This window comes from Bubalus bubalis, chromosome 11, assembly GCF_019923935.1.
Source record: "Bubalus bubalis isolate 160015118507 breed Murrah chromosome 11, NDDB_SH_1, whole genome shotgun sequence".
NCBI classification, from domain to species: domain Eukaryota; kingdom Metazoa; phylum Chordata; class Mammalia; order Artiodactyla; family Bovidae; genus Bubalus; species Bubalus bubalis.
Genome location: NC_059167.1, coordinates 17007889 through 17034884, shown reverse-complemented (window position 1 = coordinate 17034884; position 26996 = coordinate 17007889). Strand labels below are relative to the sequence as shown.

The following is a 26996-nucleotide window of genomic DNA, read 5'->3' as shown; positions in this document are numbered from 1 at the left end:
CATCCCCTTGTGGCGTCAACCGTCAGGTCTTCAGCGATCCGGAAGCCAAGAAGGGACACTTCCAGCCTTCCAACCTCTGAGGCGCGCGGACGCTTGGCGGTAAACACAACACATCGAGTTCCAAGAGTCTGATTGGCTCTGTCAGGTGGCGGGTGGGGGGGCGGGAGTTAGCAGCGAGGGGCGTGGTCCAGTCTTCTCCCAAGCGAGAGTTTTTTTTTTTTCTAGCAGAGCGGAAGCCGACCTCTCCTGCCCCGGAAGTGCAAGCTCGACGTCTGCCCGGTGTGGATACCGCCGGCAAGGCGGCTTTTTTCGCGATGCCCGGGGCAGCCGCCAAGGGCTCGGAGCTGTCCGAGAGGATCGAGAGTTTCGTGGAGGCGCTGAAGCGGGGCGGCGGGAGGCGCAGCTCCGAGGACATGGCCCGGGAGACTCTGGGACTGCTTCGCCGCATCATCACGGACCACCGCTGGAGCAATGCAGGTGAGGCAGGCCTCGCCCCTTTCTGATCCCGATTCCCGGGCGGAAAGTCGCCCAGGAGCCACGCCGCGGCCTTCTCGCGCTCACCTTTTCTCTTTGGGCGGTAGGGGAGCTGATGGAACTGATCCGGAGAGAAGGCCGGAGGATGACGGCCGCGCAACCCTCAGAGACCACAGTGGGCAACATGGTGCGGAGAGTGCTCAGGATCATCCGGGAGGAGTATGGCAGGTCAGGCCCACGTCCTGGACCGGGGCTTGGGCCTAGTGAAGCTTTTTGCACGGGCCCCTCTCTCTCCCTGCTTGGAGCCTTTGTTGGAGCTGAGTAGCTGTCGTTACTTAAACGACCACATCTCTTCCCCCAACTCCTTTGGGTCTTGTTGCCTTCGTAGACTCCATGGACGCAGCGACGAGAGCGATCAGCAGGAGTCTCTGCACAAACTCTTGACATCCGGGGGCCTGAGCGAGGATTTCCGTTCCCATTATGCTCAACTCCAGTCCAACATCATTGAGGCAATTAACGAGCTGCTGGTGGAACTGGGTGAGTCCTGATCCTTAGGTGGACGGGACAAGTTGCAGGCAGATGAGGGAACAGAAGACCCTGGAAGTTGTTCATAAGCAGAGATGGAAGATAACCAGTCTTCTGGTTCTCAGAGGTTTGCCCTCATCCGGATTAAGAACGATTGGAATAGGTGGCAAGACTAAGATAACCCTTTCTACATTTCCTTACAGACTGACCTCTTTATCTACTGCAAATCCACTGTGGCAGAGACTGTTTGGGAAGAGCTTTTATTTTTAAGATGAACCTCTGAAAACCACAGTTGATAAACCCTTTTTCACTAAACTTCTTGAAATTTTACAGACACACACACATACATACCCATATGCATACACACAAGCCACTTCTATCCTCCCTATTTTTGAGACCTAGGAGAACAAATATTTATTGCGGTCAGTGTTCCCAGGAAAGGAAGAAACTGGGTCTGTCTGTGCACTGAGCTGCTTCTTCCAAATTCCTCCCCTGTTTTTCTTATGTGTCCTCCCTGTCAGGTGGAGGCGTTGTGGCCACCTTTTGGAGGAGGAATTCTTTTAGATGGAAACTCTGTTTACCCTACTCTCAGCACTTTCAAATTTCCCAGATGGGACATTTCTTGCCTAAATTCATTGTCTTCAAAGTCAGTTGTAAAGAACTAGTTCTGGGGTGAGGTAGGTGTGAGGGGAGTAAGTTGATGAGTAGGGCAAGAGGGTAGGCTGAGAGCTTGGGAGCTAGAAAACCCTGGAGGGAGGCTTTTAAGGAAATAGGACATTTCACGTTTAGTCCATTGACCATGTGTTACCAGGCTCTGCTAGGTGGGCAGTGTACAAAAGTGCACACGTCCCTTTCTGTTCTCTCTCAAGTCTGTGTTGTAGCGTGACTGTGTCATATTTTCCATGCAAAACTGGCTTCTCGCAGAAGGGACAACGGAGAACATCGCAGCCCAGGCCCTGGAGCACATCCACTCCAACGAGGTCATCATGACCATCGGCTTCTCCCGCACGGTGGAGGCATTCCTCAGAGAGGCTGCCCGAAAGAGGAAGTTCCATGTCATCGTGGCAGAGTGTGCACCTTTCTGTCAGGTATGGGGACTGCTGGAGCTGCTAAGAAAAATTTAAAATGAGAGAATAATGCCATCTTTGAATCGATGCGATTTAAACATTGAGGAGATAGAGTAAAACATTTAAGAGAATTTTACGTTGTTGATCCTGTGAACTTTCTTAAAATATTCATTTAAGGAAGTTGAGTGAACTACTTGGCCCAAGAAAAGATAAATATTAGTTCTTTCAGAAATCAGCATAGGGTAAATGACCATGGGGATGACTGATGCTTGGTCTGACCTCACTCAGTCTTCAGGTAAATAATAGGTCTCCAGAAAGGAAATATGTAAGGATGCAAGGATGTTGTAAAATAATGAGCCAGGAGCTGTCCTGTGCGCTCTGCCCAGTTACACAAGCAAGTTGTATTTCCAGTTCTGTGCCTGTCCCAGCACTGCTGGGGAGTAATAAACATTAATTAGCTTCCCCTGGGCTTCCTGCCGCTTCCCAGAGAACACCTACCAGATGAGTTAGTTACCTGTTGGAAGTTGCACGTTGGATATGGCCAGTGTCACACAGTCCCCCAGATTCAGTTATGTTTGAAATCTCTTTCTCTCTCTCCCGCTCTTCCTCTCAGCATTAGCCTTTCTGTCCAAATGCAGGGTCATGAGATGGCAGTCAATTTGTCCAAAGCAGGTATTGAGACAACTGTCATGACCGATGCTGCCATTTTTGCTGTTATGTCAAGAGTCAACAAGGTGGGTGTATTTGGGTTATATTATGTCAAATTTATGAAGATTATACTTTAAAATATTAATATCTGCCCCCCTCCCTGGCCCCAATATCTGTAAGAAGAGAAGAGAGTTTCAAAAGAGTTACCTTTTGAAAACACATACGTGGACCTTTTAAATCTCTTATTCTATTAATATTGATCCCCCCCTCTTTATTCCTCCCTTGGCTGCTGCTGCTGCTAAGTTGCTTCAGTCATGTCCGACTCTGTGCGACCCTATAGACAGCAGCCCACCAGGCTCCCTTGTCCCTGGGATTCTCCAGGCAAGAATACTGGAATGGGTTGTCATTTCCTTCTCCAGTGCATGAAAGTGAAAAGTGAAAGTGAAGTCGCTCAGTCCTGTCTGACTCCTAGCAACCCCATAAACTGCAGCCTACCAGGCTCCTCTGTCCATGGGATTCTCAGGGCAAGAGTACTGGAGTGGGTTGTCATTTCCTTCTCTGTCCTCCCTTGGAGGCACCTCATTTTGGTTAAAGGATTGAAAGGAATGAAATGGGACTAAGCTAATCTTGTCAGCATGTTAGGGATCTGATAAGAGAGCTGCCCACTTCTGCTCAGAGAGCTTGGTAGTGGTGGATGGTAGAAGAAAGGCTTCCCACTTCTCAGGAGGTGTGGCAGATAGATTTCCAGGGAAGACAGGGCTAAGAGCGATAAACACTGCAGTTTTCTGTGTTCATTTTTCCCTTGGGAATCCACTTTTCTGCTAGAACTTGTGGTCTGAGCCTAGAATCCCTTTCCCTCTACTGGTGTGTGACCCCCACGCCCACCACCTGCAGGACGCCAAAACTGGGGGCTAAGCATTCAGGCGCTCATGCCCAATGGCTTGTTGAAGGCTCTGTTCTCAGGATGGCTCGCTTCTTTCTTCCTGTCCCAAAGGTGATCATTGGCACAAAGACTATCCTGGCCAACGGTGCCCTGCGAGCTGTGGCAGGAACTCATACTCTAGCACTGGCAGCAAAACACCACTCCACCCCACTCATCGTCTGCGCTCCTATGTTCAAGCTTTCCCCACAGGTATGTCTGTCTGTCTCTAGCCAACAGAAGGAAGTCAAAGTATAGGTTTGAACTCTAACCTTCAGCCTTCTCACTCTGGGACTTCTCTTTATCTACATTTACTCAGTGGATTAGACCCAGTGGAGACTGGAAAAGGCCACAGTAGTTTTGATCCAGGAAGAGCCATTGATAGTTACAACCTTTCAGCTTCAGGAGGTCAAAATTATAAGGTCAGGATAATATGTAGTTGGGGAAGGCCCTTTGTCTACATTGCCACCACTCCCCTGTCACCCTGACCATTTCTGAAAATGCCAAGCAAGTTGAAACTAGAAACATAGAATTGGTTTTTATTTGTCATAGTTCCAGGGACTGTATTCTGTAGCCTGAACACAAGCAGTTACTAAGTAAAGAGTCATTTTACCAGTGATAGAAACTACTTGCTTTGAAAATAACAGCCTATCTATAGGTGTCTACTCATAAAAAAATTGAAGTGAAATTCACGTAACACACAATTAACCATTTTAAAATGTACAGTTCAGTGGCATTTAGTACATTCACAGCATTGTGCAACTACCACTCTTGAGTTTCAGAATTTTTTCATCATCCCAGAAAAACACTCTGTACCCATTAAGTAATCACTCCTTTCTTCTCCCCATCTCTTAGTGATTGCTAGTCTGCTTTGAGTCTCTATGGATTTGCCTAATTTTGATATTTCACATAAAAGGAGTCATACATTATGGACCCTTTTGTTTCTGATTTCTAAATATTTGGGGAGTTCATCTGAGTTATAGCACGTACTTTGTTCCTTTTTTGTGACTGAATGATGTTCTGTTGTATGGATATACCACAGTTTAATCATCCATTCATCTGTTGATGAGCATCTGGGTTATTTCTACCTTCTGTCTTTTGTAAGTAATGTTGCAATAAGCCTTTGTAATCAAGTGTCTGGATGTCTTTTTATTTCTCTTGGGTGTATACCTGAAAGTCAAAGTGTCAGATCTCTCTTTTTTTCTTCCTTATTTTTCCTTTTCCAGTTTCCCAATGAAGAAGATTCATTTCACAAGTTCGTGGCTCCTGAAGAAGTCCTGCCTTTCACAGAAGGTAGAGAAGTTGCTTGAATGTGTATGGCACACTCAGTTGGTGTGTTTTGGATTTTTGTATATGTTTGTTTTAGTCTTTTGGTGGTCAGTGGGATTGAATGTCGTTGGGCTGTGTCTTATTAGTCATACTTCTTGTGGGGACTGTTCTTTTTAGCAACTTAGAGTGTTTGCGGACCTGACCTAATCCATGTTCATTTTCTTCTGAAACTAATATATTTTAGCTGAGTTATGGGGGCCATGGAGGGTTGGATCACCCAGCATTGACTGGGATTGGCTTTGCAAGTTGTCTGAGATACAGGCTACAGCCCAATCAGAAAGTGTACTTGATTTTGGTTGCTGCAGGGAGTCATTTTGGTGATGTGACTGCCAAAGGAAGCAGGCTCTGAAATGTTACTTATAAAACTTGCCTGTAGCCTGGACACTTGTGTGTGTTGGGGACCTTTTCTCTGTCTTCTTCTGAAGGCAGCAACTTAGCTCAGTGAGCTTGCTGCCTCATCAACAGTTTGCATGGTCTTTAACATCCTCTGGGAGCAAAACATAGTACTTGGAGTGCTTATTCTTCTTGGAAATTTAATAACTTCACCATTTATTCAAACATTCATTCTTTCAAGAAAGATTTATGACTCTTGAGCACCCACTGTGTATCCAGCACTATTTCAGGCGCTAGGGATTATAACAGTGATTAACACAGATGGGCCCTGCTCCCCCAGAGTTTACATCGTGTTGCAAAAGACAGACAAGAATATGTCAGGGCATGGAGTGTTTTAGGAAGAAAATATGGATGATACGATGGAAAGTGACTAGGGGACTACCTTAGACTGGGAAAGGGACTTAATGAGATGGCATTTCAGCTGATTCCTGAAGGAATAGAGCCTGCCACGTGAAAGTGAAGGAAAGAGTTTTCCAGATGTTGGTGCAAAAGACCTGAGTTAGGTACATGCTTAGCCAGGTGGAAAAAGATGGCCATGTGGCTGGAGAGTACTGAGCAAGAGGGAGAGCGATACAGACTGTAGTGCAGTGGGGAGGGCCCAAATCTTGATGGCTGCAATCCCGAATTTGAAACATTTTTTGCCTTTCTATGGGAAGGTATTGGAGAGTCGTAAACACAGGGCAGATCGTGATCAGACATCTTTTCTTCTGGTTTGTATTTTGCTACAGCTTCCCTTCCTTGGGGTGGCAAGTATCCCTGGGTTATTGAGCCTAGAATCCATGAGATACTTACTAGAACAGGAGCCTCGGTTTTGTCTTTAGCTCATGTGATTGCCTTTCAGGGGACATCTTGGAGAAGGTCAGTGTCCATTGCCCCGTGTTTGACTACGTCCCTCCAGAGCTCATTACTTTGTTTATCTCCAACATTGGTGGGAATGCACCTTCCTACATCTACCGCCTGATGAGTGAACTCTACCATCCTGACGATCACGTCCTATAACCACCACTCGTCCTAAGCAGAAGCTGCTTAGGCAAACACAGAACAGAGAGGAGATTTCTGTGCCACAACTGAAATGCATCTTCCTTGTAATGGGGGAGCGAACAAGAGTCAGCCTTAGAAAACCTGATACTGTTTCCTGCCATTTCGGTCATCCCATAATTGGGATGCATCTCCAGGACTGTTCTTTGCCTCTCGGATCTTACAGAGCCAGCAGGGCTTGATCTCTTGATTTTAGAGCCTCTTAGTGACTTGGAGCATCTGTTTCAGGAACTTAAACTTTCCGGCTTGGTGGTGTTTTAAACACAACACCGAAGACTTGCTGGGCTACAGGGTTTTGCTCAGAAAGACTGCCACTCCTTTTCCAAGGCCATGCCAATAAAAGCTGCTTGAAGGTTCCTGAGTTGGTTTATTTATTGTTCTGCTCCGACTGAACTGCCTGAAACAGCAGCAGCAGAACCCTTTGGTGTTTTCATAGAGGGCAGTAATTAGAGGTAACAGCCTAAAACAGAAATTCAGATGAAAGTATTTATGATTTCCTTTATAACTCACTGGAAATGGTCCCAAACAACTCGTTAATAATCCAAGACAGTGGTTCCAAAATCACTGATCATCAGAATCATCTGGGAGCTTAAGAAAATATAGTCTCAGCCTCCATCTCAGACCTACTGCGTCTGATCTCTGGGTTGGCTTAGAGTGTCCTGGGAATATTCTTAGAGCGTCCCGGAAAAGGACCCCCTCATGTACTAATAATAGAATTGCAAATTAGTACAACCTTTTCCAGGGCAATTTCAACCTTCTAGATATATTTTTTCAAGCACAGAAAGACATAGGCAAGAATGTCCATTGTAGCAGCTGTAATGTCACAGCCTAAGGGTCCAGCAATATAGCATTTTATATTCTGTTAGTTAAAAACAAGAAAGGTTTATAAATGTGATCTACTTGATGATGTATACATTGCAGTAGATGTTTCAAAAGGTGACTTGAGATCAGTGTCTGGATTAAAGACATTTTGATTGATTCATCTGGTATTTAATTTGAATTAGTTACCAGTATTTTAAAATCTGGATGTTACACATTAAATAAATTCAGATTTCTTCCGTCTCCTGAAGAGTTGGTGAACTCTGGGCCGTACTCCCAAATGGCAACAATTTGACTATAGGTGGATAGCTTCTAATTCTAGTAAATGGGAAACCCCGTTTTCTGCAATTCCAAGCCAGGTTCACAAAACTCATTTATATTGTCTGCTGAACCCTTATGGGCATCTGAGTTGCGACCCTTGTGTTAATGCACGGGATAGATTTATAAGCAAGTCTATTTTATATTCTATTAACCAAAAACAAGCTGGGGAAAACACCAAGCTGCAGAGCAATCTGCATGAAATGACCCTTAGCTCCTTAAAACAAATTATGTGGATGCACAGGATAAAAATCTTGGAAGAATTAACAGCAAACAGTAGCAAGCAGATTTTATTAGGATATTTATTTAGGATATTGTTTCTATTCTTCATGTGCGCTACTTTAGTGATATATGTTTTCAAAAAACCTCCTCAGGTCAGATGATCTGGATGCCATGTTTGGGAAGCATGGTGCAAAGCAAACTTCTCAGGGCCAAGATACCCCAAGTGTGCAAGGGAACCCCTGCCCGGGGATGCTTGTCACAAAGTCAACCTCTGGCAGCAGTGTCTATGAGGCAGAAGGTGGAAGTTCTAGGAAGCTGTATGTTTAAAGAGCATCTTAAGGGATTTTACCAGGTGATTTTGATATTTGTGTTTTGGTAAACACTGGCCAGAAGGTAGACAATGAGGGAAAGGCCTCTACTCTGATGCTACTTGACATGGGCAGATCTTTGCCTTCGGACTCTTGTCTTCCCTGAGAGAGGGAAAAGACAAGACTGAAGAGAGTCAGTCCAAAGGACTGACCTGAAAGCTCTCTGACCCAGAAGAGCCCGGCTCACGCAGGTCTTTGTTGTCAATTATTTCTTAAAACATCTAAGACCACATGGTTTCTCGGTAAAGAGGCTTGTAGCTACCCGTTTCGAGCAGTCTTTGAAGGCGCCCATCCTAACAGCAGCTCGCCTGGATACGATTGTGCTCTGGAGGAAGAGAAAGAATTTAAATCTGTTTCTGGAAGTGTGTTATGATACTTGTCCTTTGTGCATCTTAGTCTCTGGGTCTAAGATTAGCACCAGCATCCGTCCCAGGCATCCCTGAGGTGGACGAAGGTTACCAGGGTAGAGGCTTTCCGTCTCTGTGGCCAGCTCTTACAATGCCTGCAACAGCTGCACAGATGTGGATTCTTTAGACTTTAGAACTTCAATTAAGTAAATCCCACTATGCTATTTATATACCTCGCTTTTCTATTTCTCTCTCTCCCTTTTCCTGCTTGAGGAAGAGTAAATATTGGAAAGGGAGAACCTGATCCAAGCAGGGGGACACCGAGGTGTTCATGTCCGCTTACTACCTGTCAGCCTTTGTTTGAACTTGCTTCCCACCCCTGCCTTTGCAGCAGAGCTCAGAAGAAGCTCATTTAAAAACAGTGGTAGCTTAGAATTAATCAGGGATTCCATGGACATGAAAGTCTTCCTGAATATGCTAAATAAACCAAGTTAGGTCACTCACTCCATAGAGTTCGTAAAGACGCGTTTTCCCACGGTTTGTATCTTCCAATTTGGACAGCGGGCAGGAAAGGCACAAGTTCCTGGAACTCAAATAAGGAACAGAAATTCCTAATATAGCCTCCTAAGAGAAGTCTCTGAAAAATACTCTACCAAGAAAAACTGAAGTGTAAAGTGATACCTCAAAAGAAATGCCGGTACTCCTAAGATTGTAAGTTTCACAGATGTGCTTGAAAGCCATTCCTCCAAGTGAGCTGTTGCTGCAGTCTGGGTTCATGAAGGCTGCCCAGCTCACAGTTCCCCCCCTGAGCTCCCTGACTCTGTGATACCACATATGTAGACCTTGGTACAGCAGCATGCTTTGCCATAAAGATAGTACCAGATGGGGATATCATTATTGTAAAGGCTCCATACTATCCACCTGTCCTCGCAAAAACTCCATTCTGCAGACATGCACCCAGTTGACACAAAGGAGCTATTTTGAAATGTGGTTTGGAAGTGTTTTTCTTATCTGGTCTACTCTGCTCTGAATTACCCTTTCATTCACCAAACAGTTGTTTCAGGATGTTGCACAATGGCTAAGCAATTATTAATAAAGAGCTATGGTCTAAGCTTTCAACCTTCACAACACGTGGGGCTGCCTTTCAAGCCTAACCGCACTTGAAATGATGATCTCCTGATGTTTACATTAAGTACTGTCATGACGAGAAGGGGCCTTTCAGTGGTGTTTTTGCAGGCATGTTATTTTCATTTAGAATTAAGACCTGCCTAGAGAAGGAAGCTACTTAAAAACTTGACAAGATTCATAATTTATATGTAAAATCCTGCAGTTAACTTCTATTAAAAGAGAGGTGGTAGCATACTTAAGTAATGATAAACTAAGAGCAGTGATGAACTAATGATAGACTAACTCCAGACTACCTTTTTTTTTTTTTTAAATCACATTTGGATACTCTTTGCTCTTAAAGTAAATATGAGCAAACTGTTTAGTCAGGCAAGTTGTACAGGGAAAATCGGGCCAAATCCAGCTTCACACCGCTACTTGAGTCACGCTAGCTTGCTGGCTCGATAGATTGCAAAATATTAGATACTCAGATTTCCACAGGCGTCGATCAGGTTGCCTGAACTTTATCAGATGTTTCTTGATAAAACTGAGTGCTCTGTGACAAACGGGCATGGGATGAAAGTGATTCAAGGGCTTGCAAAGTCCTAAACAATAGGATAAGTTTTTTTTTTAATCGCCTCCACAATTTCTGCAGCAATATGTTTAGAAGGGACTCACTAGAGGTTACTGAATGATAAACAAATGAATAAGTGGAAGGATAGAAGGGAGGAAGGGTTTATTTGGTGCAGATTATCCAAATTTTTGGTTTCCCAGGCTTCCTTCTTTTCCTCTCTTCTGAGCCCACATTTTGCCATCTCAGTGTTGAACAATTTCAGCTGAGAAGGGGTGAAGACAGGCATGATATCCAGTGGCAAACACAGCAGTCAGCTCTCATTGTCAGCCTGCTTGTGTAAAGGGTTTTGATGAAAGGGGGTGTGCTTCAGTGGAAAACAGGTAAGGAGAGCCTGTTCTTTGTGCCAGAAAGTGCTCTTCCCTCGCTTCAGGTATGCTGGTGCTGGTCCCCACCTGAGGCTTCCGCTGAACCTGGTTGTCATTGCTGTCTAGGAAATGATGGGCTGCATCTGTTCTCACTTGGCATGGCTTCCTCAGCCCCCGACACATCTCCAGAACTTGGCCTTGAGCCCCCTCCTGCTCTGACCTGTTTGGGCTGCCTTGTTCTTTGTACTGTCTGTTAGGCTCAGATCCCAGCTGTTGATTTGTGTCTGACCTTTTCCCTTGCTCTGATGGCTGATTGCTAGATCCTCTTCATTTTCAGCTACTCAAGGAGTTCCACCTCCCCACCTGGGTTCTGGACTTGGCCCTAGCCTCCTCCCCAGCCTCTCCTTTTCCTTCTAGTCTACACTCTAAGCTTTGCCAAATTTCTTTCTTAGAAAAAATTCATTTATTTTTGGCCACATGGCTTGTTGGGATTTTAGTTTCTAGGCCAAGGATTAAACCCAATGAAAGCATGTGAGAGAGTGGCCAGGATCAAACCCAGTGAGAGAGTCCTAACCACTGGACGGCCCAGGGAATTCCTGCCTTGAGCTTTTCTGATACTAGCTTCTCAGTGCAGTTCAGTCGCTCAGTCATGTCTGGCTCTTTGAGACCCCATGGACTGCAGTTGTTTCCTGTCCATCACCAAGTCCCGGAGCTTGCTCAAACTCTTTCCATTGACTTGGTGATGCCATCCAACCATCTCATCCTCTGTCATCCCCTTCTCCTCCTGCCTTCAATCTTTGCCAGCATCAGGGGCTTTTCCAATGAGTCAATTCTTTGCATCAGGTGGCCAAAGTGTTGGAGCTTCAGCTTCAACATCAGTCCTTCCAATGAACAAAGAGATCCCAGGACTGATTTCCTTTAGGATGGACTGGTTTGATCCCCTTGCAGTCCAAGGGACTCTCAAGAGTCTTCTCCAACACCACAGTTCAAAAGCATCAATTCTTCAGTGCTCAGCTTTCTTTACTAGCTTCTATTGCCATCTTAATTCTGACCGTAGAATTATCACTTTTTGTTTCAATAATAAAGACATAGCTGTAACTCATGGTAATCCCTACACCTAGAGGAAGTTACCATAGTCTATCATTAGTTTCGGGCTTCCTTGATAGCTCAGTGGGTAAAGAATCCACCTACCAAGGCAAGAGACACAGGAGATGTGCGGTTTGATCTCTGGGTCGGGAAGATCCCCTGGAGGAGAAAAAATGCAACTCACTCCAGTATTCTTGTATGGAAAATTCCATGGACAGAGGAACCTGGCAGGCTACAGTCCATGGGGTCGCAAAGAGCCATTCCCAACTCAGCACATGGCACACACAGTAGTTTCCTTGTCTCTCTCCCTGACTGAATCTAAGCATCTTGAGGGTATACACCTTTATTTCCCAGTGCACTTCTGATGAGTGTTACTGACAAAGGAACTCTCAAGAATGGTTTTGTTGCACTTCTCATCTCTCAAGTTTTACTCTGAAGTTAACGAAGCCTCCTCCACCAACCAGAATCGAACAAAGTCGAACCACCCCAGGTTTACAATCTGATAAATCCCTAATAAATTAAAAATATGTTGGGTAGTGTCGGGTAATGATGGGAAGGAGGGTGCAATGTGAAGTCCAACAGACCTGGGCTGGAATTCTCACGCTCAGCAAACCTGTTAACATCTCTGAGGTTAAGAAGTCTCACTGCAAAAGAGAGATATTAGCTTCCTAAGGGGACTTTGTCGGAGAAGACAATGGCAACCCACTCCAGTACTCTTGCCTGGAAAATCCCATGGATGGAGGAGCCTGGTAGGCTACAGTCTATGGGGTCGCGAAGAGTCAGACACGACTGAGCGACTTCACTTTCACTTTTCTCTTTCATGCATTGGAGAAGGAAATGGCAACCCACTCCAGTGTTCTTGCCTGGAGAATCCCAGGGACGGCGGAGCCTGGTGGGCTGCTGTCTATGGGGTCGCACAGAGTCGGATATGACTGAAGCGACTTAGCAGCAGCAGCAGCAGGGGACTTTGTAAGGATTAGAGATCACGTATACAAAGCATTTGGTATATAGTGAGCCCTCAGGAAATGGTAGCCAGCATTGTTCTTGGAGCCAGAAAACATGGATACCATGCTCTGCTTTACTTATTAGCTGTGTGATGTTAGACAATATTTTTCAGCCTTGGTTTCCCACTTTGTAGAATGGGGAGAATAATTACCACCTTATTTCATGGGTTGCCAAGAATTCAAGTAAGTTACACAAATATAATTTGTAAACCTTAAAACACCATATAGGAGATAATGATTACCGTGCTGTTTGAAAATTAAATGTAGGTCTGCTCTTATGGCACCTGATTTAAAAAAAACTTGACAGAATGCTAATGGGCAATGAAAGTAATGATATTTTTTGCTAATTGGTTGATTTTGTGCTGCTGCATGCTGCTACATGTATAAATTATTAAGATAGAGAACACTTTGTATTATATGTGTGTTTAATTGAATTCTGAAACTGCAGTGGAATTATAAAAACTTGGCTGTTTTAGGTAGATTTTGGAAATAACAAATTCATTTTCTTTCTTATTACCTGAATGTGATAGGATAAAAACAGTAAGGATAACATGTATATAGTGATTACATAACCAGTGTTTTTACCCTTTTGTTATGATTGCTGCTATGCGAAACTAAAGATACTAGATTGATGTAGCTATGTAATCAGCATTTTGACTCTCTGTTATAAATCATTTCTGCTGTGTAAAGATAAAGATGGGTAGATTAATAAAAAAATTTTTTGAGAAAGAATAATTATCTCTTGCATTGCTAGAGTCAGGCTGGCCACGATGACTGGCTACATGATTTCTGGAGAACTTTTTCTAGTCTCCTGCTCAAGAACAGAGTTTGGGATTTTTAGCAAAACCTTGTGAAATCGCACCCCATCATCAAAAGAAAGAGGCATAGTAAGACTCTTTTTTAATCCTACAGATTGGTCTGACCTAAAAAGATTTTTAAAACACCCAGGACAGCTGACCTCCATGAAGTTCTGGGGAGTAGAGGCAGAGGTCCAGGGGCCACAGCACCCCACGGCTCCTGGAGGCTGAGGCCCTGAAAACACTCTCCTTTCCAAGGTCATACCTCCCAGCCTATGAAATCATTTATACGTATTTAGAGGAATAAAGGCCATTTTTAGACAGTGGCGCCTATTCTTCTGGGCTCCAATTACATAATTCTACAAGGATCCCCTTGAGAACCAGTGAAGGCTTTACCTAAACCTTCTGTGAATGCGCTACCTCATCACTCCCATAAGATTCACTGCAGGGCTCCTGGCAAGTGAATTTTTCTTCCATGAGGACAAATTTGTTTCCTGTATTAAAAGAGGAAGAAAATCATTCCATTTGCTACACAGGCCAGTGTAAGCAGGCTGGCCAGGAAATACAAAAGTAGAAATTCTCATTGCAACATCTTTCTCATCATATGGCCTCCCATTCAAAACACATCCCATCCCAGACATATTACTAGCTTTGTTTTTGCTTTTTCTTTCTCCTTTTATAGTACTTTAGTCTCTTGAGTCTTATTAACCGGAAATCAAAAGGTGGGGCAAGTATGGATTAAGAGTGGCATAACAAGCATTTGCAGAAAGATCAGTCCTGGTCCCAAATGAAATTATGGGGCCATTAGATATGTGTACCACAATAAAAGCAAGATGCAATTTGAAAGGGACCAAAATAACACTTGTCTCCTGAAAAAGTGTAGAGAATGTATCTGGTTAGGTTAAAAGAATTAATGCTGCATTTTTGATATGAAAATTGCTTTCACATTAAGAGAGATACTTTGTGTACAAAAAAATCTTTTCTAAAACAAGCTCACAGTACTTTAACCATTTTACTGGTCTGGGATATGAACAATATCAGTCTCTGAGGGGGGGGGTTATTTATCATTCTGTCTTATATTCTTTTACTTATTAACATGCTTTATGAACAATAATTGGTTCTATCAAATAATCATACCTATGTCAAAGACTTCTATTGGTAATCTCCCTCAAAATAGATTCCTCAATATAGAAGACATATCAATGTCTTCTATCAAAGGCATTCTGTTGGTAATCTTCCTCAAAATAGATTCAGGTGAAATTAGGATTTGTGCATTTTGTGGACTACCAAAACTTGAGACTTCATTTATTATTGTTATTTTTTAAGTTTTTAAAACTAACTATTTTTGGCTGTGCTTGGCCTTCGTTGCATGGGCTTTCTCCAGTTGCGGCGAGCGGGGGCTGCTCTAGTTGCGGTCTGCTGCCTTCTCATCGCAGTGGCTTCTCTTGTTGCAGAGAACAGACTGAAGGCATGTGAGCTCAGTAGTTGTTGTACTCGGACTCGGTTGCCCCTTGGCACATGGAATCTTCCCAGACCAAGGATTGAACCTGTGTCCCTTGCCTTGGCAGGCAGATTCTTAACCACTGGACCACCAGAGAAGTCTGAAACTTCATTATTGATTTCAGTTTTGAGATTGTACAGACAATTCAGAATATTCATGAACTGGGTCAAGGTGATAAACGTGGGCTGAAAGAAATCATAGGATTCAGAATAACTAAACCGTGCATTTTGCTGGCACTTGAGCCACACTATGAAAAGCAATTGTTTTGTGACTCTCATAGCTCTTTTACTGTCGGGGAGGGGGAGCAAACTGCTGATGCAGCCTGGCGGAGGCTTCTTCGCTAAGGGCTCCTTTCTTTTCTGCCCCTGCCTTCTTGGGTTCTTGTTTGCCGTATCATCAGCCAGGGCAGCCTGGACTGCACCTTCAGCCCGCAGGGAACGGTGCAGCCACAGCAGGAAAGCAGAGTTCCTTGGCTATGTCCATGTATTTGATGGTTAAGGCTTCCTCTACCGTTTTCCCTTTTACCTACTGGGTGGCTAACCAGCTGGAGGCAACTGCAGAACTACAGCCAAATCTTAAACCTGGCATTCATGATCTTCCCCTTTTCATCCACTTGAATCTGTAATTGTATTACATCACCACAGGCTACAGCCCTCACCAATACAGTTCCAACATTTTTAGATGTCAGGGGACCTGTTTCTAGAATTTTCATGTGATCAACAAGCATGTGACATAGGGAACTGACAGCTCCCTCGCAGGCAGATGGAGGCTGCAGAGCTGAGGGCCCGTGTCCGCCTGAGGCGCAGCTTCAGCCACGGTGGGATTGTGCCTGCCTGAAAGGTCTTAAGGAGGCAATAAAACAAACAAGAAACCAGGAGCAGGGCTTTACAGTTTCTCTATTCCATCCTTGTCCTTGCTTCTCTTTATCAATTGCTTTTATCCTTAAAATCTAACTACAGGCCTGGTGGAAGACTGCCAGGCACATTTTTAACAAGCTTGGAGAAACTCTTTAAGGCAGAATGTGAAGCAGCAGCAGGGGGCAGTGGAGGAGGCCGGAAGGGAAGGGAGTTCAGCATCAGGTGATCACATGAGTGCAAATTATGAGGCTCAAAAAAGTGGCAAAACAAAAGCAAAACCCCCATCCAACTACCCCCAAATTCTGCAAACAAACCAACCAGACAATCAGACAATTAATCATTAAATTTTATCCCCTTTATAAATTACAAAATGTAGACATTAGAGGGCAACCTCCTGTGTCCATGGATGCCAATGAATGACCCGTCTTTAGGCTTGAAATCCATCTGGCTCCTCAACTGGAGGGATCACCTGCTCAGGGAAGATGGAGATGCTGATCAGGGCCCCAGGCCCATTCAGTCAAGACCCGCCTGGTGCCTATTGCTCACGCTCTCTGCTCAAAGGCCTACAGTCAGCATCCCTTGGGTTCCTTACAGACAGTAATTCTGCTCTCTTGGCAGCTCACAAGGAGGCATGGATGCCTGCAGGCCTTGCCCTACATCACATCCTTCTCCTTTTCCAAAGAGATGCCAGGCTTGAGCCATTCTGCGAAGTTTAGCAAGATTGGGTTTAGTCTGTGGGCAGAAAGAGAATAACTCCAATTACCAGTATGAAAAGCCAAGGAGCTTACAAGAATTTCCTAATTACGGCTATTCACATTAGTTTGGATTTCTAGTTTCTAGATTCAGAAAAGATTTTAGATTTCCTTAGAATAAGTGGGACTGAAAACTAAGTCTAGAGGCACATCTCTTCAGGAATGGGGACAAAACTTCTTTCATTTTTCCATTGTCATATGAAACAAAAAGTTCTCAATGGAGTAAAATGGACTAGATGAGTCAGAAAGCATTAGTACCTGAAAACTCCATGCAAGAAAAGACTTCACAGCCCTCAGCAGGAAAGGTAAGCAAAATAAAAGATTTTGGAAAGCGGACATTCCTATTATGCTCTCGTGTTCTGTTTCATTTAAGATTATAAGGATAGAAATGTTCTTTAATCTAAACCACTTGCCACCTTTATTGAATTATCCACATCATTGTTCCTGGACTGCTGAGTAATCAGGGCCAAAGCATAATGTGAAAATCTCCTAAGCTTGGTTCCTTGCCTGATCCTCAAATCATTACTCTAGAGATCCCTGGAGATGGCTACCATTTCTAGCAAGTATTGGATTGGTCAAAAAGTTCATTTGGGGTTTTCTGTACGATGTTATGGAAAAATCCAAACGAACTTTTTGGCCAACCCGATACTATTAAGCAACTGGCTCTTCAAGCTACATTTGCCAGCAATGAATTTGCTGTGTTTTGGCCAACCTTCTGTGGTCCCAGACAGAACTTCTCTATCTCAGAAAACCTAGAGATGGTAGGCAACGGATGCTTCGGTCTGTACATGTTTTAAGCTTAAAAAATGTGAAGGCATCATATGTATAATCAGATAGTTCTGCCTAAACTCTGTTTTGAATTTGAGCTAGAAGATGAAATGGTGAGGTTTCCAAAAAAACTTCCAGTATTTTTCAAAACTCTTGTATCAGGGAAAGGATTAAGACAGATTACATTTGGATCACAGGAGCTAGTCTCCTGTTAAGTCATTTCTGTACCTGTTTTTCCTGCTCCAAGTGGTCGATGTTAGCTAACGGCAGCATGGAGGGCCTGCCATGAGCACACTGGAACGGCAGCTGGCACCAGGACAGTGCTTCAATAAGGCGGCAGCTCTCCTCGAAGCTCAAGCCATCATTAAACTTAATGGCCCCTAAACAAAAGACAGAAGCCAGGGGTATGGTGTGTGCGGCAGGAAACCCATGCTGGCCCTGGGTTAGAGCTAAATATCCGGGGAGAGACACATGGTTCCTACGCTTCTTTCATGTGACTTTAATACTGCTTGAAATTGGCCTTTATGTCCATGGATGAAACTAAGGCTTCAGGACTGACTTGTCTCTCAGCTTTCCTAATGGAGTCAATGGTCTTTCTAATCCCTGCAACAGGCATTCCTTAACTTGTTAGGACTTTGCCTTCAGAATTTTCTCAGAGAGGCAAGAGCAATATTTTTGCCTACTTCTTAAGTTTGTGAAATCAAGGTCATCTTCCATCCAAAGCCAGTCTATCACCAAGATATCTGTTTCCCTACAATGTTCACTTTATTTGCTGATTTTTTGTTTCTGTTATAATCTTACTCTAAACTCTCATACTGTCAGAAACTGCCTTTACGCCTACAGTAATTTACTCAGTCAACAAATATTAAGTATCTACTCTGTGCTGGAGCTGTGCCAGGCAATGAATGAGATGGATGATCACCACCCCCATGAAGCTTACTCTCTAACAGGTGAGACAAACATTAAACAAACAGTTAAACAATAATTAAAATTATTAAGTACTATAAAATATAGAAAATCAAAGAATATATAACAGGAAGACCAAACTCGGTTTAGGAGGGCCAGGGAAGGATTTTGTGGCAAAATGATATTTAATCTGAGACCTTGGGTTAAGAAAAACACAGCTAATTGAAGAATGAACAGAAGGGCATTTCAGACAGAGGAAAAAGGCCAGTGCAGAATTTAGCACACAAGACCAAGACCAAGGAAGCCAGCTGCAATGTGAAGGGCAAGGTGGAGAGTAACGTGAGAAGCAGCTGAAGACCCCTGCTGGCCACAGTAGAGAGGAAGACAGTCATCGTCAGAGCAATGGGAGCCCCTGTCCAGTCTTTTTAAGAAGAATTACATGCTTGGAGTTATGTTTCAAGAAGGCTCCTCTGGGTGTTGTGGGAAGAAGAATGGCTTGAAGGGAAACCAGGATAGATATGGGAAGACTAAGTCAGAGGACTCAACAGGGGAAGAATCGTTGAGTCCTGGGAGGGGAGGCGGCAGTGGAAACAGATCGTATTAGACACGCTGAAGATACACTTTGCAGGTAGAGGTGATCAAATTGGGGATGGAGTAGATACAAGGAGTAAAGATAGGATAAAGCGGGGAGGGGATCTATGGTGTTTGCAGGACACAAACTAATGAGGGACTGAGGTTGTAAGGCCAGAAAAGACAGGAAGTGAAGAGAGGGGAAGGTTGATGGGGTGCCGGGGGGAGATCAAATGGAGGGAGACAGTGTCTGGAGTGGAGACCCCTGAGGTCAAATGAGAGTTGCAGGGGATTCATGTCCCTAAAGTAAGTTCCTCCAACACCATTTTCTCTATTTTATCATATTACCCTACTCAAGAACCCTCAGTGATTCTTGCCTTCTGTATAAGGTCTAAAGGTTTTGTTGTGACCTTCTAGGATTCTATGCTTCCTCACCAGCCTAATTTCCTGGTATTCTTTGCTGCTCCTCATATAACTGTTTTGTTTCTGCCTTTGTATCTCTGCACAGGCTGTTTCCTCCTCTGTACTAAACCTTCCCTTCCTCTGAATCCATGTCCTTCATCTCATTCAAAACTTGACTCAAAGTGCATCTCCTCTAGGAGTTACTCCTCTACTCATATAAGTCAGTCTGCATTATGGTCCACTATATATGTTGGTATTTTGCTTTGTGGGCTTCCCTGCTGGCTCAGTAGTAAAGAATCTGCCTGTCAATGCAGGAGACGTAGGTTTAACCCCTCAGTCAGGAAGATCCCCTGGAGAAGGAAATGGAAACCCACCCTGGTATTCTTGCCTGGGAAATCCCATGGACAGAGGAGCCTGGCAGGCTATAGTCCACAGGGTCACAAAGAGTTGGACATGATTTAGTGACTAATCAACAACAACAACAAATTTTGCTTTGTAAAAATAATTTTCTAGGGTTCATTTTTAATGTATTGTTTCTTGATCTAAGTTGTACCTTTCAAGAGGCAGATGATAATCGTGCCTTCTACTTCTTTCATAACTGTTGAACCCTGCCAGTGCTTAGCATGCAAAGGCACTCAATAGCTGGTGTGTTGAGAGTCTTACCATGGCAGGCTTGGGATGCCAACACCTTCTGGACGGTCAGTGGCAAAGTCCCTTGGATGCCTCCTGTGGTCTGGAGTAGCTAATGCATAAACACATCTATTAATGGAAAAGCCAGTGTAACAATGGAGCCTTCTGTGTGCGGTGCCTCTGTGTGGAACACCAAAATAAGAGTAAAGCTTACCTCCACTTGTTCTCGAATCAACTCCTACAAAGAGAAAAGGACAACAGACATGAATCTGTTGCAATGTTATAACTGCCCTTTGATACTTTACAAAATATCCCAATTTCCTTCTTTAAAAATATGCCTCGTGAAGAAAAAAGCTCCAGCAATATAGCACTTAGATACAAATAATGTATCTGTGGTAAGGCACTTTGAATATGAAATACCAAGACAACTGAAAGAACTCTTACTGAGTAGAGAATATATTTAGCTACTGAAGCTTTCTCCAGAGATACCTCATAAACTCATGAGGTTATGTAACTGGCAGCCTAATGACTTGACTAGATATCAGGGAGGTTTCTCGCTACGAGCTTGTCTGTTTGTATTTATTATCTTGGCTAGAACACGTTTAACATGGTATATAAACAGAATACACAACGGCCATCAACACAACTGTGCACTCAGTTGTAACACTTACTTCGATATCAGAAACATAAGTAGTTAGTTCCCACAGGCATTTTTTTGTGTGCAATAAGTCCCTACAGGTCAAAAAGCTTACTCTTTGAGGCATTTTGCTGGGAAATTTCTTCTCCTTTGCATATCTCTGTCCCTAGGGTAGCCTTTGCAGTAAGAATATCCCTGCAGATGTTAATATTTATGAAAGGACTAAAGAAATTTAAAGCAGACACTATTTCATGTTACTAATTTGTTTAACCTCTGGAGGTTAAAAACTGTTTTGCGATATGGCACATTTAATAATTTCTTTATAAGAAAACACAGGATTTCTTTACTCCTAGAAATGTATAAATTAGCTTCCTGGGAATCCCCTCGTGGTCCAATGGTTAGGACTCAGTGCTTTCACTGCTGGGGCCTGGGTTCAACCCCTGGTTGGGGAACTAGGACCCCACAAGCCAAGTGGTACAGCAAAAAAAAAAATTAGCTTCCCAAGATTATAACATGATAGATTCTTTTTAAACCAGACTCAAAAAATTCTCTTGCCTCTCTCATTTAGACACTAGGACACCATACTTATAAATGAGCAGTTACCAAGAACTAGGAGGGTAGATATTATGTATTTTTTTTAAAGCCATGCATTTTCCCAAACAAACCTAAATAGATCTCATTATACCTGACCCACTAACAAAATTTAGTGTGGTTACAGATCAAATCCTAACTTCTTTTTTATTCTCTCTTTTGCTTATCTATCTGGGAGTTGTAAAACATTAGTCTGTAAGCCTGGGGAAGAGGAAATGGATCTTACTCTCTGTTCATTTCATATTTCAGTAGTTCAATTAATGCTAGATAACTTGAATAATATTTAAAAGGCATATTCATTAAGCTGGAGGGTAACTTTATAGAAAGATGTCTTAGTTTGATCTTTCAACTGCTAGGATCCAAGTAACTACCTCTTCTTCAAGATGCCAGAACTTTTCCAGCTTCTTTCAGAATCGACAAAATCTCTCCTGATCAGCCTGACTTAACATAATCAAGATTTGCTGAAACCATAAGCCCTGTTTCAGTCTGAGGTAAACTTCTTAACCAGTTGTCTTTGAAGTCATTTTAGGGAAAGTTTTTATTATAATTTTCTCGTTAAATACTTAAGGATTGAATTACAATAGAAGATTCAAGCAGATCCTATCTCTTGGATTTAAGCAGTTTGGAAGAGAAGCCTTGGAGAAAATAAGCCGTGGAGGGAGAAAGGGGCCCCCGCTGAAAGCCGGGCAGAGGTGGTCTGATCAAAGGGCGATCCTGGGAAGGCTCAAGTCAAGGTGATCCCACAGCTGGCCCGTCAGCTGCCTCTTCCTCTCAAATGTCTTCTCACGCTTAGCCAACACACCTGCTCAAGTCTCTCCTGTCCGACAAAAAACAAAAATCTTTCCTCCACGGGTGTCCTGCCCTATACTTCCTGACACCCCTCCCCTTTTGCTGTTGCCCCATCTCTTCTGTACATCGCCAGAGTCCTTGGGAGAGCGGCCTCCATAGCTCCCCCTTCCCCTCACTCCTGCCCACCCTTAAGAACGGGTTCCTCAAGGCAGGCAGTGTCCCCCGAAGCCAAATCAAACTCCTCAGGCTTTACTCTCTGGCCACCGTTGACCATTCCCTTCTTGCTGAAAACTACCCTTGGTGGTGGCAGTATTACTTTTCCCTGGTTTTCCTCCTCCTCTTCTCACCAAATATTTTCAGCCATCCTTTACGGTCTCTTCTTTTTAGCACTAGTGTTCTGGACTGTTGCCAAAACGTATACACCCTGAATGCTGGTGTTCCACAGGCCCTGCACTTTGCTCTCTTTTTCTTCTTCATATTCTCCTGGAACAATCTCACGTCCTTTAGATGCTTTTCCAGCTTCTGATATTATCAAAATATAAACAGTTGACCATCACAGGAGTTGAACAATGCAGGAGTTAGGAGCACCAGCTCTCTTCATGGGAGAAAATCTTTGTATAACCTTACAGTCAGCCCTCCACAGACACACCTCCACATCTGGGAACTCAACCAACCGCAGATCCTGCAGTAGGGTAGGGTGTATTTTTCTAAAAGAATCTGTGTATCTGTGGACCTGCACAGTTCAAACCCATGCTGTTCAAGGGCCATATAACTCTATAGTGTTAACTCCCAAACATACTACAGCCCGAATTCTTTCCCAAGTGCTGGATCTGGCCTGTCTATCCACAGCACATCTTCATCTGAAGGCTCATGGTCTAACTCCTCAGCCAAGGGTACTCTCCTCCTCCATTCCCTTTTTCTGTCAAAAGCGCCATCCCTCCAGTCGACCAAGTAAGAACCCTCAGAATCATGACTTATCTTTTCTCCTCTTTCTCTTTTACATTCTCTTGATTACCAGGTCCTCTCGATGCTGCCTTCCAGATTATGTTTCACATACGTCTCTTTTCTCCACTCCCATTGCTACCGGCTTAAGTCAAAGCTTCATCCTGTCCTACTGGCACTAGCCCCTCAGGTGCTCTCCATCTCAAACCTTTCCTATATCCATCTATCCCACAGTTTATCCACTAAATCTGTCTTTTACCTTTTGTTTTCAGATGTTATTACTACAGTAATTCAGGTATCTGGAAAAAATGATGGACTGAGTTGATGTGGATTTGCCTGTGTTCCAAACTGAAAGAGCTAAAGAAGCAATTAAGAAATCACAATGAATTAAAAAAAAGGACACCATGAAAAAAGGACAGGTGGGAGAAGAGAGCTGCAAGATAAAAGGTGGTGATTTTATGTACAGTTTACGAAGAGAACAGAAGAACAAATTACTGTTAGTTATGTATGCAAGTTAAAATTCCCCTTCTAAACCAGGAGAGGGGAAAACAAGAGAAATAAAAGAAACTTTAATAGAAAACAGGAAAGAAAAGACAACAAATACAAAATAAATCATGTTTGTTTAAAAAAAAAACACGTAAGTATTTAAAGTGCAATGCTAAAGCATACTTCACTCTTCTTCACTGGCTGCCTACAGGATACAATGCAAACTATTTACTGAATATGCTGAATCCCTTGATGAGCTGGCCTTGACCACTGATCTAGGCTCATCTAGGCCCACCACTATCCTGTGTATATCTTAATACAAGCCATGTGTAATGGTAGCTCCCTAAGCACAGGATCTGCTTCAAGTCTCTGATATCTGTCTAGAATGACCTCCACTCTTCTATACTTGGCAGGCTCCCACTGTTCTACAAGACTTTTCCTAAAACAAATAAAAAAAGGCTTTTCTTTTGACAGTTTCCTTGACCTCCACTCTCCTGGGCACAGTAAATATTCTGTATTGCCATAACACTTTTGAACATACCTCTGCTGGCCAGATTTCACTGCAGTATAATTTAAATATCCTTCCTCACCTTGAGCTAATTCATCTTTGAATCTCTGGAACCTGGCAGACAGCAGGTATTTCATAAATGCTTATTGAATAAAAGATGAATATAGAGAATTTCTAAACAGAGGAGGAGGTTATTAGCAAGCATCCGTTTTCTCAGCATCTGCAGCTGTGTCTTACCTCCACAATGCCCTTGGTCACAGTAGATCTTCCTCTTCGAAGTTCACTGGCTTCTCTTTCTACAAAACAGAGTGGTACTTTTCCTATGAGGACCAGTGAATCACTGGTGTCTGGAAATACAATTTCAAGGCCCAGATCTTCCAGATTTTTGTGGTAACACCTAAAGAGAACCTCAAATGTAAAACAGCTACTTCATTCACATTTCAGCATTGGTTCCAAATACTTGATAGTTTCTCAAAAGCTGCCATGAGCTTTAAAACTTGCACTGTTTTCCTCACACTTGTGGTTGTTTAGGATTTTATTATCAAATTTCCTTTTTGAATTATAGTAACCTTTATTTTTTCCCCTCTTTTCCACTGAATCAATTTGCTTCTGTGTCTTATTTCTGAATTTTTATTCTCCGCTGAGGGATTGCTAACTACTCCTTGCTGGCACTTAAAGAAGTTTGGCACAAATAAAAGGGCTGAGAATGTTTTGAATCAGCACTAAAGCAGGGAGGTAATTAACAGCCCCAGGAACTGAGAAGTTCTGATTAACGGGATGTAAATAAATGGATCTGCCTCTAATATAAATTATGCCCCAGAGAAAAAGATTTATTGGCAGTCTCATATTCCCCATATTAAATAAATTTAGAGACAATTCTCTCTTTTTCATTTCCAATAATCTATGCTGCCCCAAAGTAGGAAAATGCCCTACCTTATGACTCATTATATGATTTGCCCCTTCCTTGGGGCCTGAGGTTTTACTTTCTTCCCAGTACGATTATGGTGATGAAAACTAAGAATCTAGAATGCACCAAGGCAAAGCAGAATGGAAGCAATTACTGCAGTAACTTCGCTTTCAGAAACAGCACAACATAAATACTGACTGTTCCAAGGAATGGTAAGAGTACTCTAAGCCAACTTCTGGAAAGAATTATCAGGGAAACTATATCCTTTACTCAACAGCTGTGATATAGCAGAAAGAACAGCATTTGGAGTCAGACAACCTGCCTGTGAGTGCCTGCTACATCACTTAATATTTGCTATGACCTTGAACAAGTCATGTAAACCTCATCTGAGAAAGGGAACGATAGTTATCTTTATACCTCACAGAATTAGTGTGAGGATGCACCTTAGCTACATCACATCCTCATGGTGGTACTAACCATAAGAGTCTCCTTTGTTCCTCTGTCACTGTTATCTCTAGCGGAGGACTTACAATGGAAGACAGTAATTTTTTTCGACCAAAGCCTTGTGGCTGTTGCTTCTCATAGGAATCTATTGGGAGAAAGATGAACAGGTTAAGAGCAAGAAGTTGAAGTCTTCCAGCTTCAGATAAAAATGAAGATTCAGTCATGGGGTTATTATAGTGCTTAGCAGCATGTTCAATGTTCAGTTTTAGGCTCTGAATTTCCATTATTAAAGTCAAACTAGTAAATATCTAGTTTGTCTACATTTTAGCAGTATTTTCTTAAATAAGAAATATAAGACTTAAATCTTACATTCAAATGAACAATGCAGTGCGGTAGGCAGTCAACAAATGTGGTTTCAGTAACAGAGGTTAACTAATATTGGGGAAGATCCCCTGGAGGACGACATGGCAACCCACTCTAGTATTCTTGCCTGGAGAATCTCATGGTTAAAGGAGCCTGGCAAGCTACAGTACATAGGGTTGAAAAGAGTTGGACACGACTGAGCGACTAAGCACAGCACAGCACACACAACCCAAGGCTCAACAAGGCGCCTCCTTTCCTTCAGAAGGATTGCCCAGTCTCTGATGAGAATTACTACTATTCTCAAATGGTCCAGGGCCTATAGCAAGTGAGTTTTTCTAACACTGCTTTTACTCTATCTTTCCCAACTCTTAGGTCTTCATTTTCTAAGGAAAAGTGAAAAGTGACATCATTGCCATTCCAGTCCATGAAATACCTCCCAAATCTTCACCCATTTGGTTATTACTTGACCACAGGAGTAACGATTTCCTGGGTATTTTACATCATCTTGGGGACACACAGCTGCATGATGAGGAAAATGGGTAGCAAAAATTAAAAAGCACATACTGACTTTGGAAGAATACGTAACAAATTAGTGATGCAGGTTGCCTTTGGGGAGAGGAACTAGGTGCGATGAAGGACAAGGGTAGAAAAGAAACCTTATTTTATTCCCTTTTTGTACCTTTCAGACTGGAACCTGTTCAGTTATACTACCTATTCAAAAACAAATTAAATTTTAAAATAGAAACAAAATATATTGGGCCTTCTGAGCTGCTGGTGGTCTCTGCCTAATGAACTGTGAAGATAAACCACAATCACATGGGCACGTGGAGGGGCATATCTTTGTCCTGAATGTCATAATAAAGTAGCCTAATCTTTAGGGCTGATGGTAAGTATATGGCAAATATGCCTTTGACCATGTAAGTAAGATCCACAGGTTTCAATTAGTAAAGTGAACTGCTACATTCTCTTAATTGTAAAAGTCACTCCAACAGGCTTCAGCTTCATTTTTTTAGGTTTTTTTTTTTTTTTTCATTTTTTTTTAAATGTACAATTCATCTTTTTCACCACAGTCACCATTAGGCAAACCCTTTCAGGTACATTAATTCTGCTGGGGAGTCTTGAATCTTTCCTAGGCCTCAGCAGATCCTTACCAATGATCAGCTGCTCCAATCGGATGCGCTCGTGGGCAGCGTGCTGGTCCACCAAGACTAGCAGGTTTCCACCTAGAAGACCAGCAAGCACCACTGGGTTTCAAATTCTCAGGTCAAGATTAAGATAATCATGTTGTGTCGAGGGAGGAAAGGTTAATCCAAACTATTTAACAACATGAGCATAAGAGAAGCATACAAACTATGTAGTAACAACTGCTGCTTTTCTTTCCCAAAAAGTATTATGGGAAAAACTAAAATGTATCTCTGATGAGAAACTCTTTGGTTCATTAGTATTTCATTTCTAAAATATGTGTGAATTTAATGTTTAAATACTGACTTTGCTTTTTTAATTCAAATTTGATACAATGAAGGATCATTAAACTACATATTTTTTA

The 26996-nt window shown here is 42.9% G+C and overlaps 2 protein-coding genes across 5 annotated transcripts in view; one reads left to right on the top strand and one right to left on the bottom strand.

Moving 5' to 3' along the window:
* Positions 1–236: 236 nt before the first annotated feature.
* On the top strand, positions 237–23090 carry EIF2B2 (eukaryotic translation initiation factor 2B subunit beta). 2 transcript variants are annotated; one of them, XM_025295187.3, is made up of 8 exons: positions 237–477; positions 582–702; positions 863–1011; positions 1924–2087; positions 2705–2800; positions 3709–3846; positions 4860–4926; positions 23015–23090. In XM_025295187.3, the coding sequence occupies exons 1-8, from the start codon at positions 315–317 to the stop codon at positions 23065–23067; spliced, it is 951 nt and encodes a 316-aa protein (XP_025150972.1). In that variant the 5' UTR covers positions 237–314; the 3' UTR covers positions 23068–23090. The 2 variants fall into 2 exon arrangements, with proteins under 2 accessions (XP_025150972.1, XP_006053946.1); XM_006053884.4 differs by lacking the exon at positions 23015–23090 and adding an exon at positions 6197–6749 and having other exon boundaries at positions 239–477.
* Positions 16084–26996, bottom strand: part of MLH3 (mutL homolog 3) — a 25717-nt gene continuing 14804 nt past the window's right edge. Inside the window, exons 7-14 of one of the 3 annotated variants that reach the window (XM_025295184.3) lie at positions 26602–26673; positions 25121–25232; positions 23974–24133; positions 19998–20021; positions 19817–19895; positions 17504–17655; positions 16348–16487; positions 16084–16224 (exon numbers count right to left, since the gene is read on the bottom strand). In XM_025295184.3, the coding sequence (XP_025150969.3) occupies positions 16221–16224; positions 16348–16487; positions 17504–17655; positions 19817–19895; positions 19998–20021; positions 23974–24133; positions 25121–25232; positions 26602–26673 (743 nt within the window). In that variant the 3' untranslated portion in view covers positions 16084–16220. Of the gene's footprint in view, positions 16488–17503; positions 17656–19816; positions 19896–19997; positions 20022–23973; positions 24134–25120; positions 25233–26601; positions 26674–26996 lie in introns of all 3 variants that reach the window. The other 2 variants (XM_025295185.3, XM_006053886.4) reach the window with 2 other exon arrangements.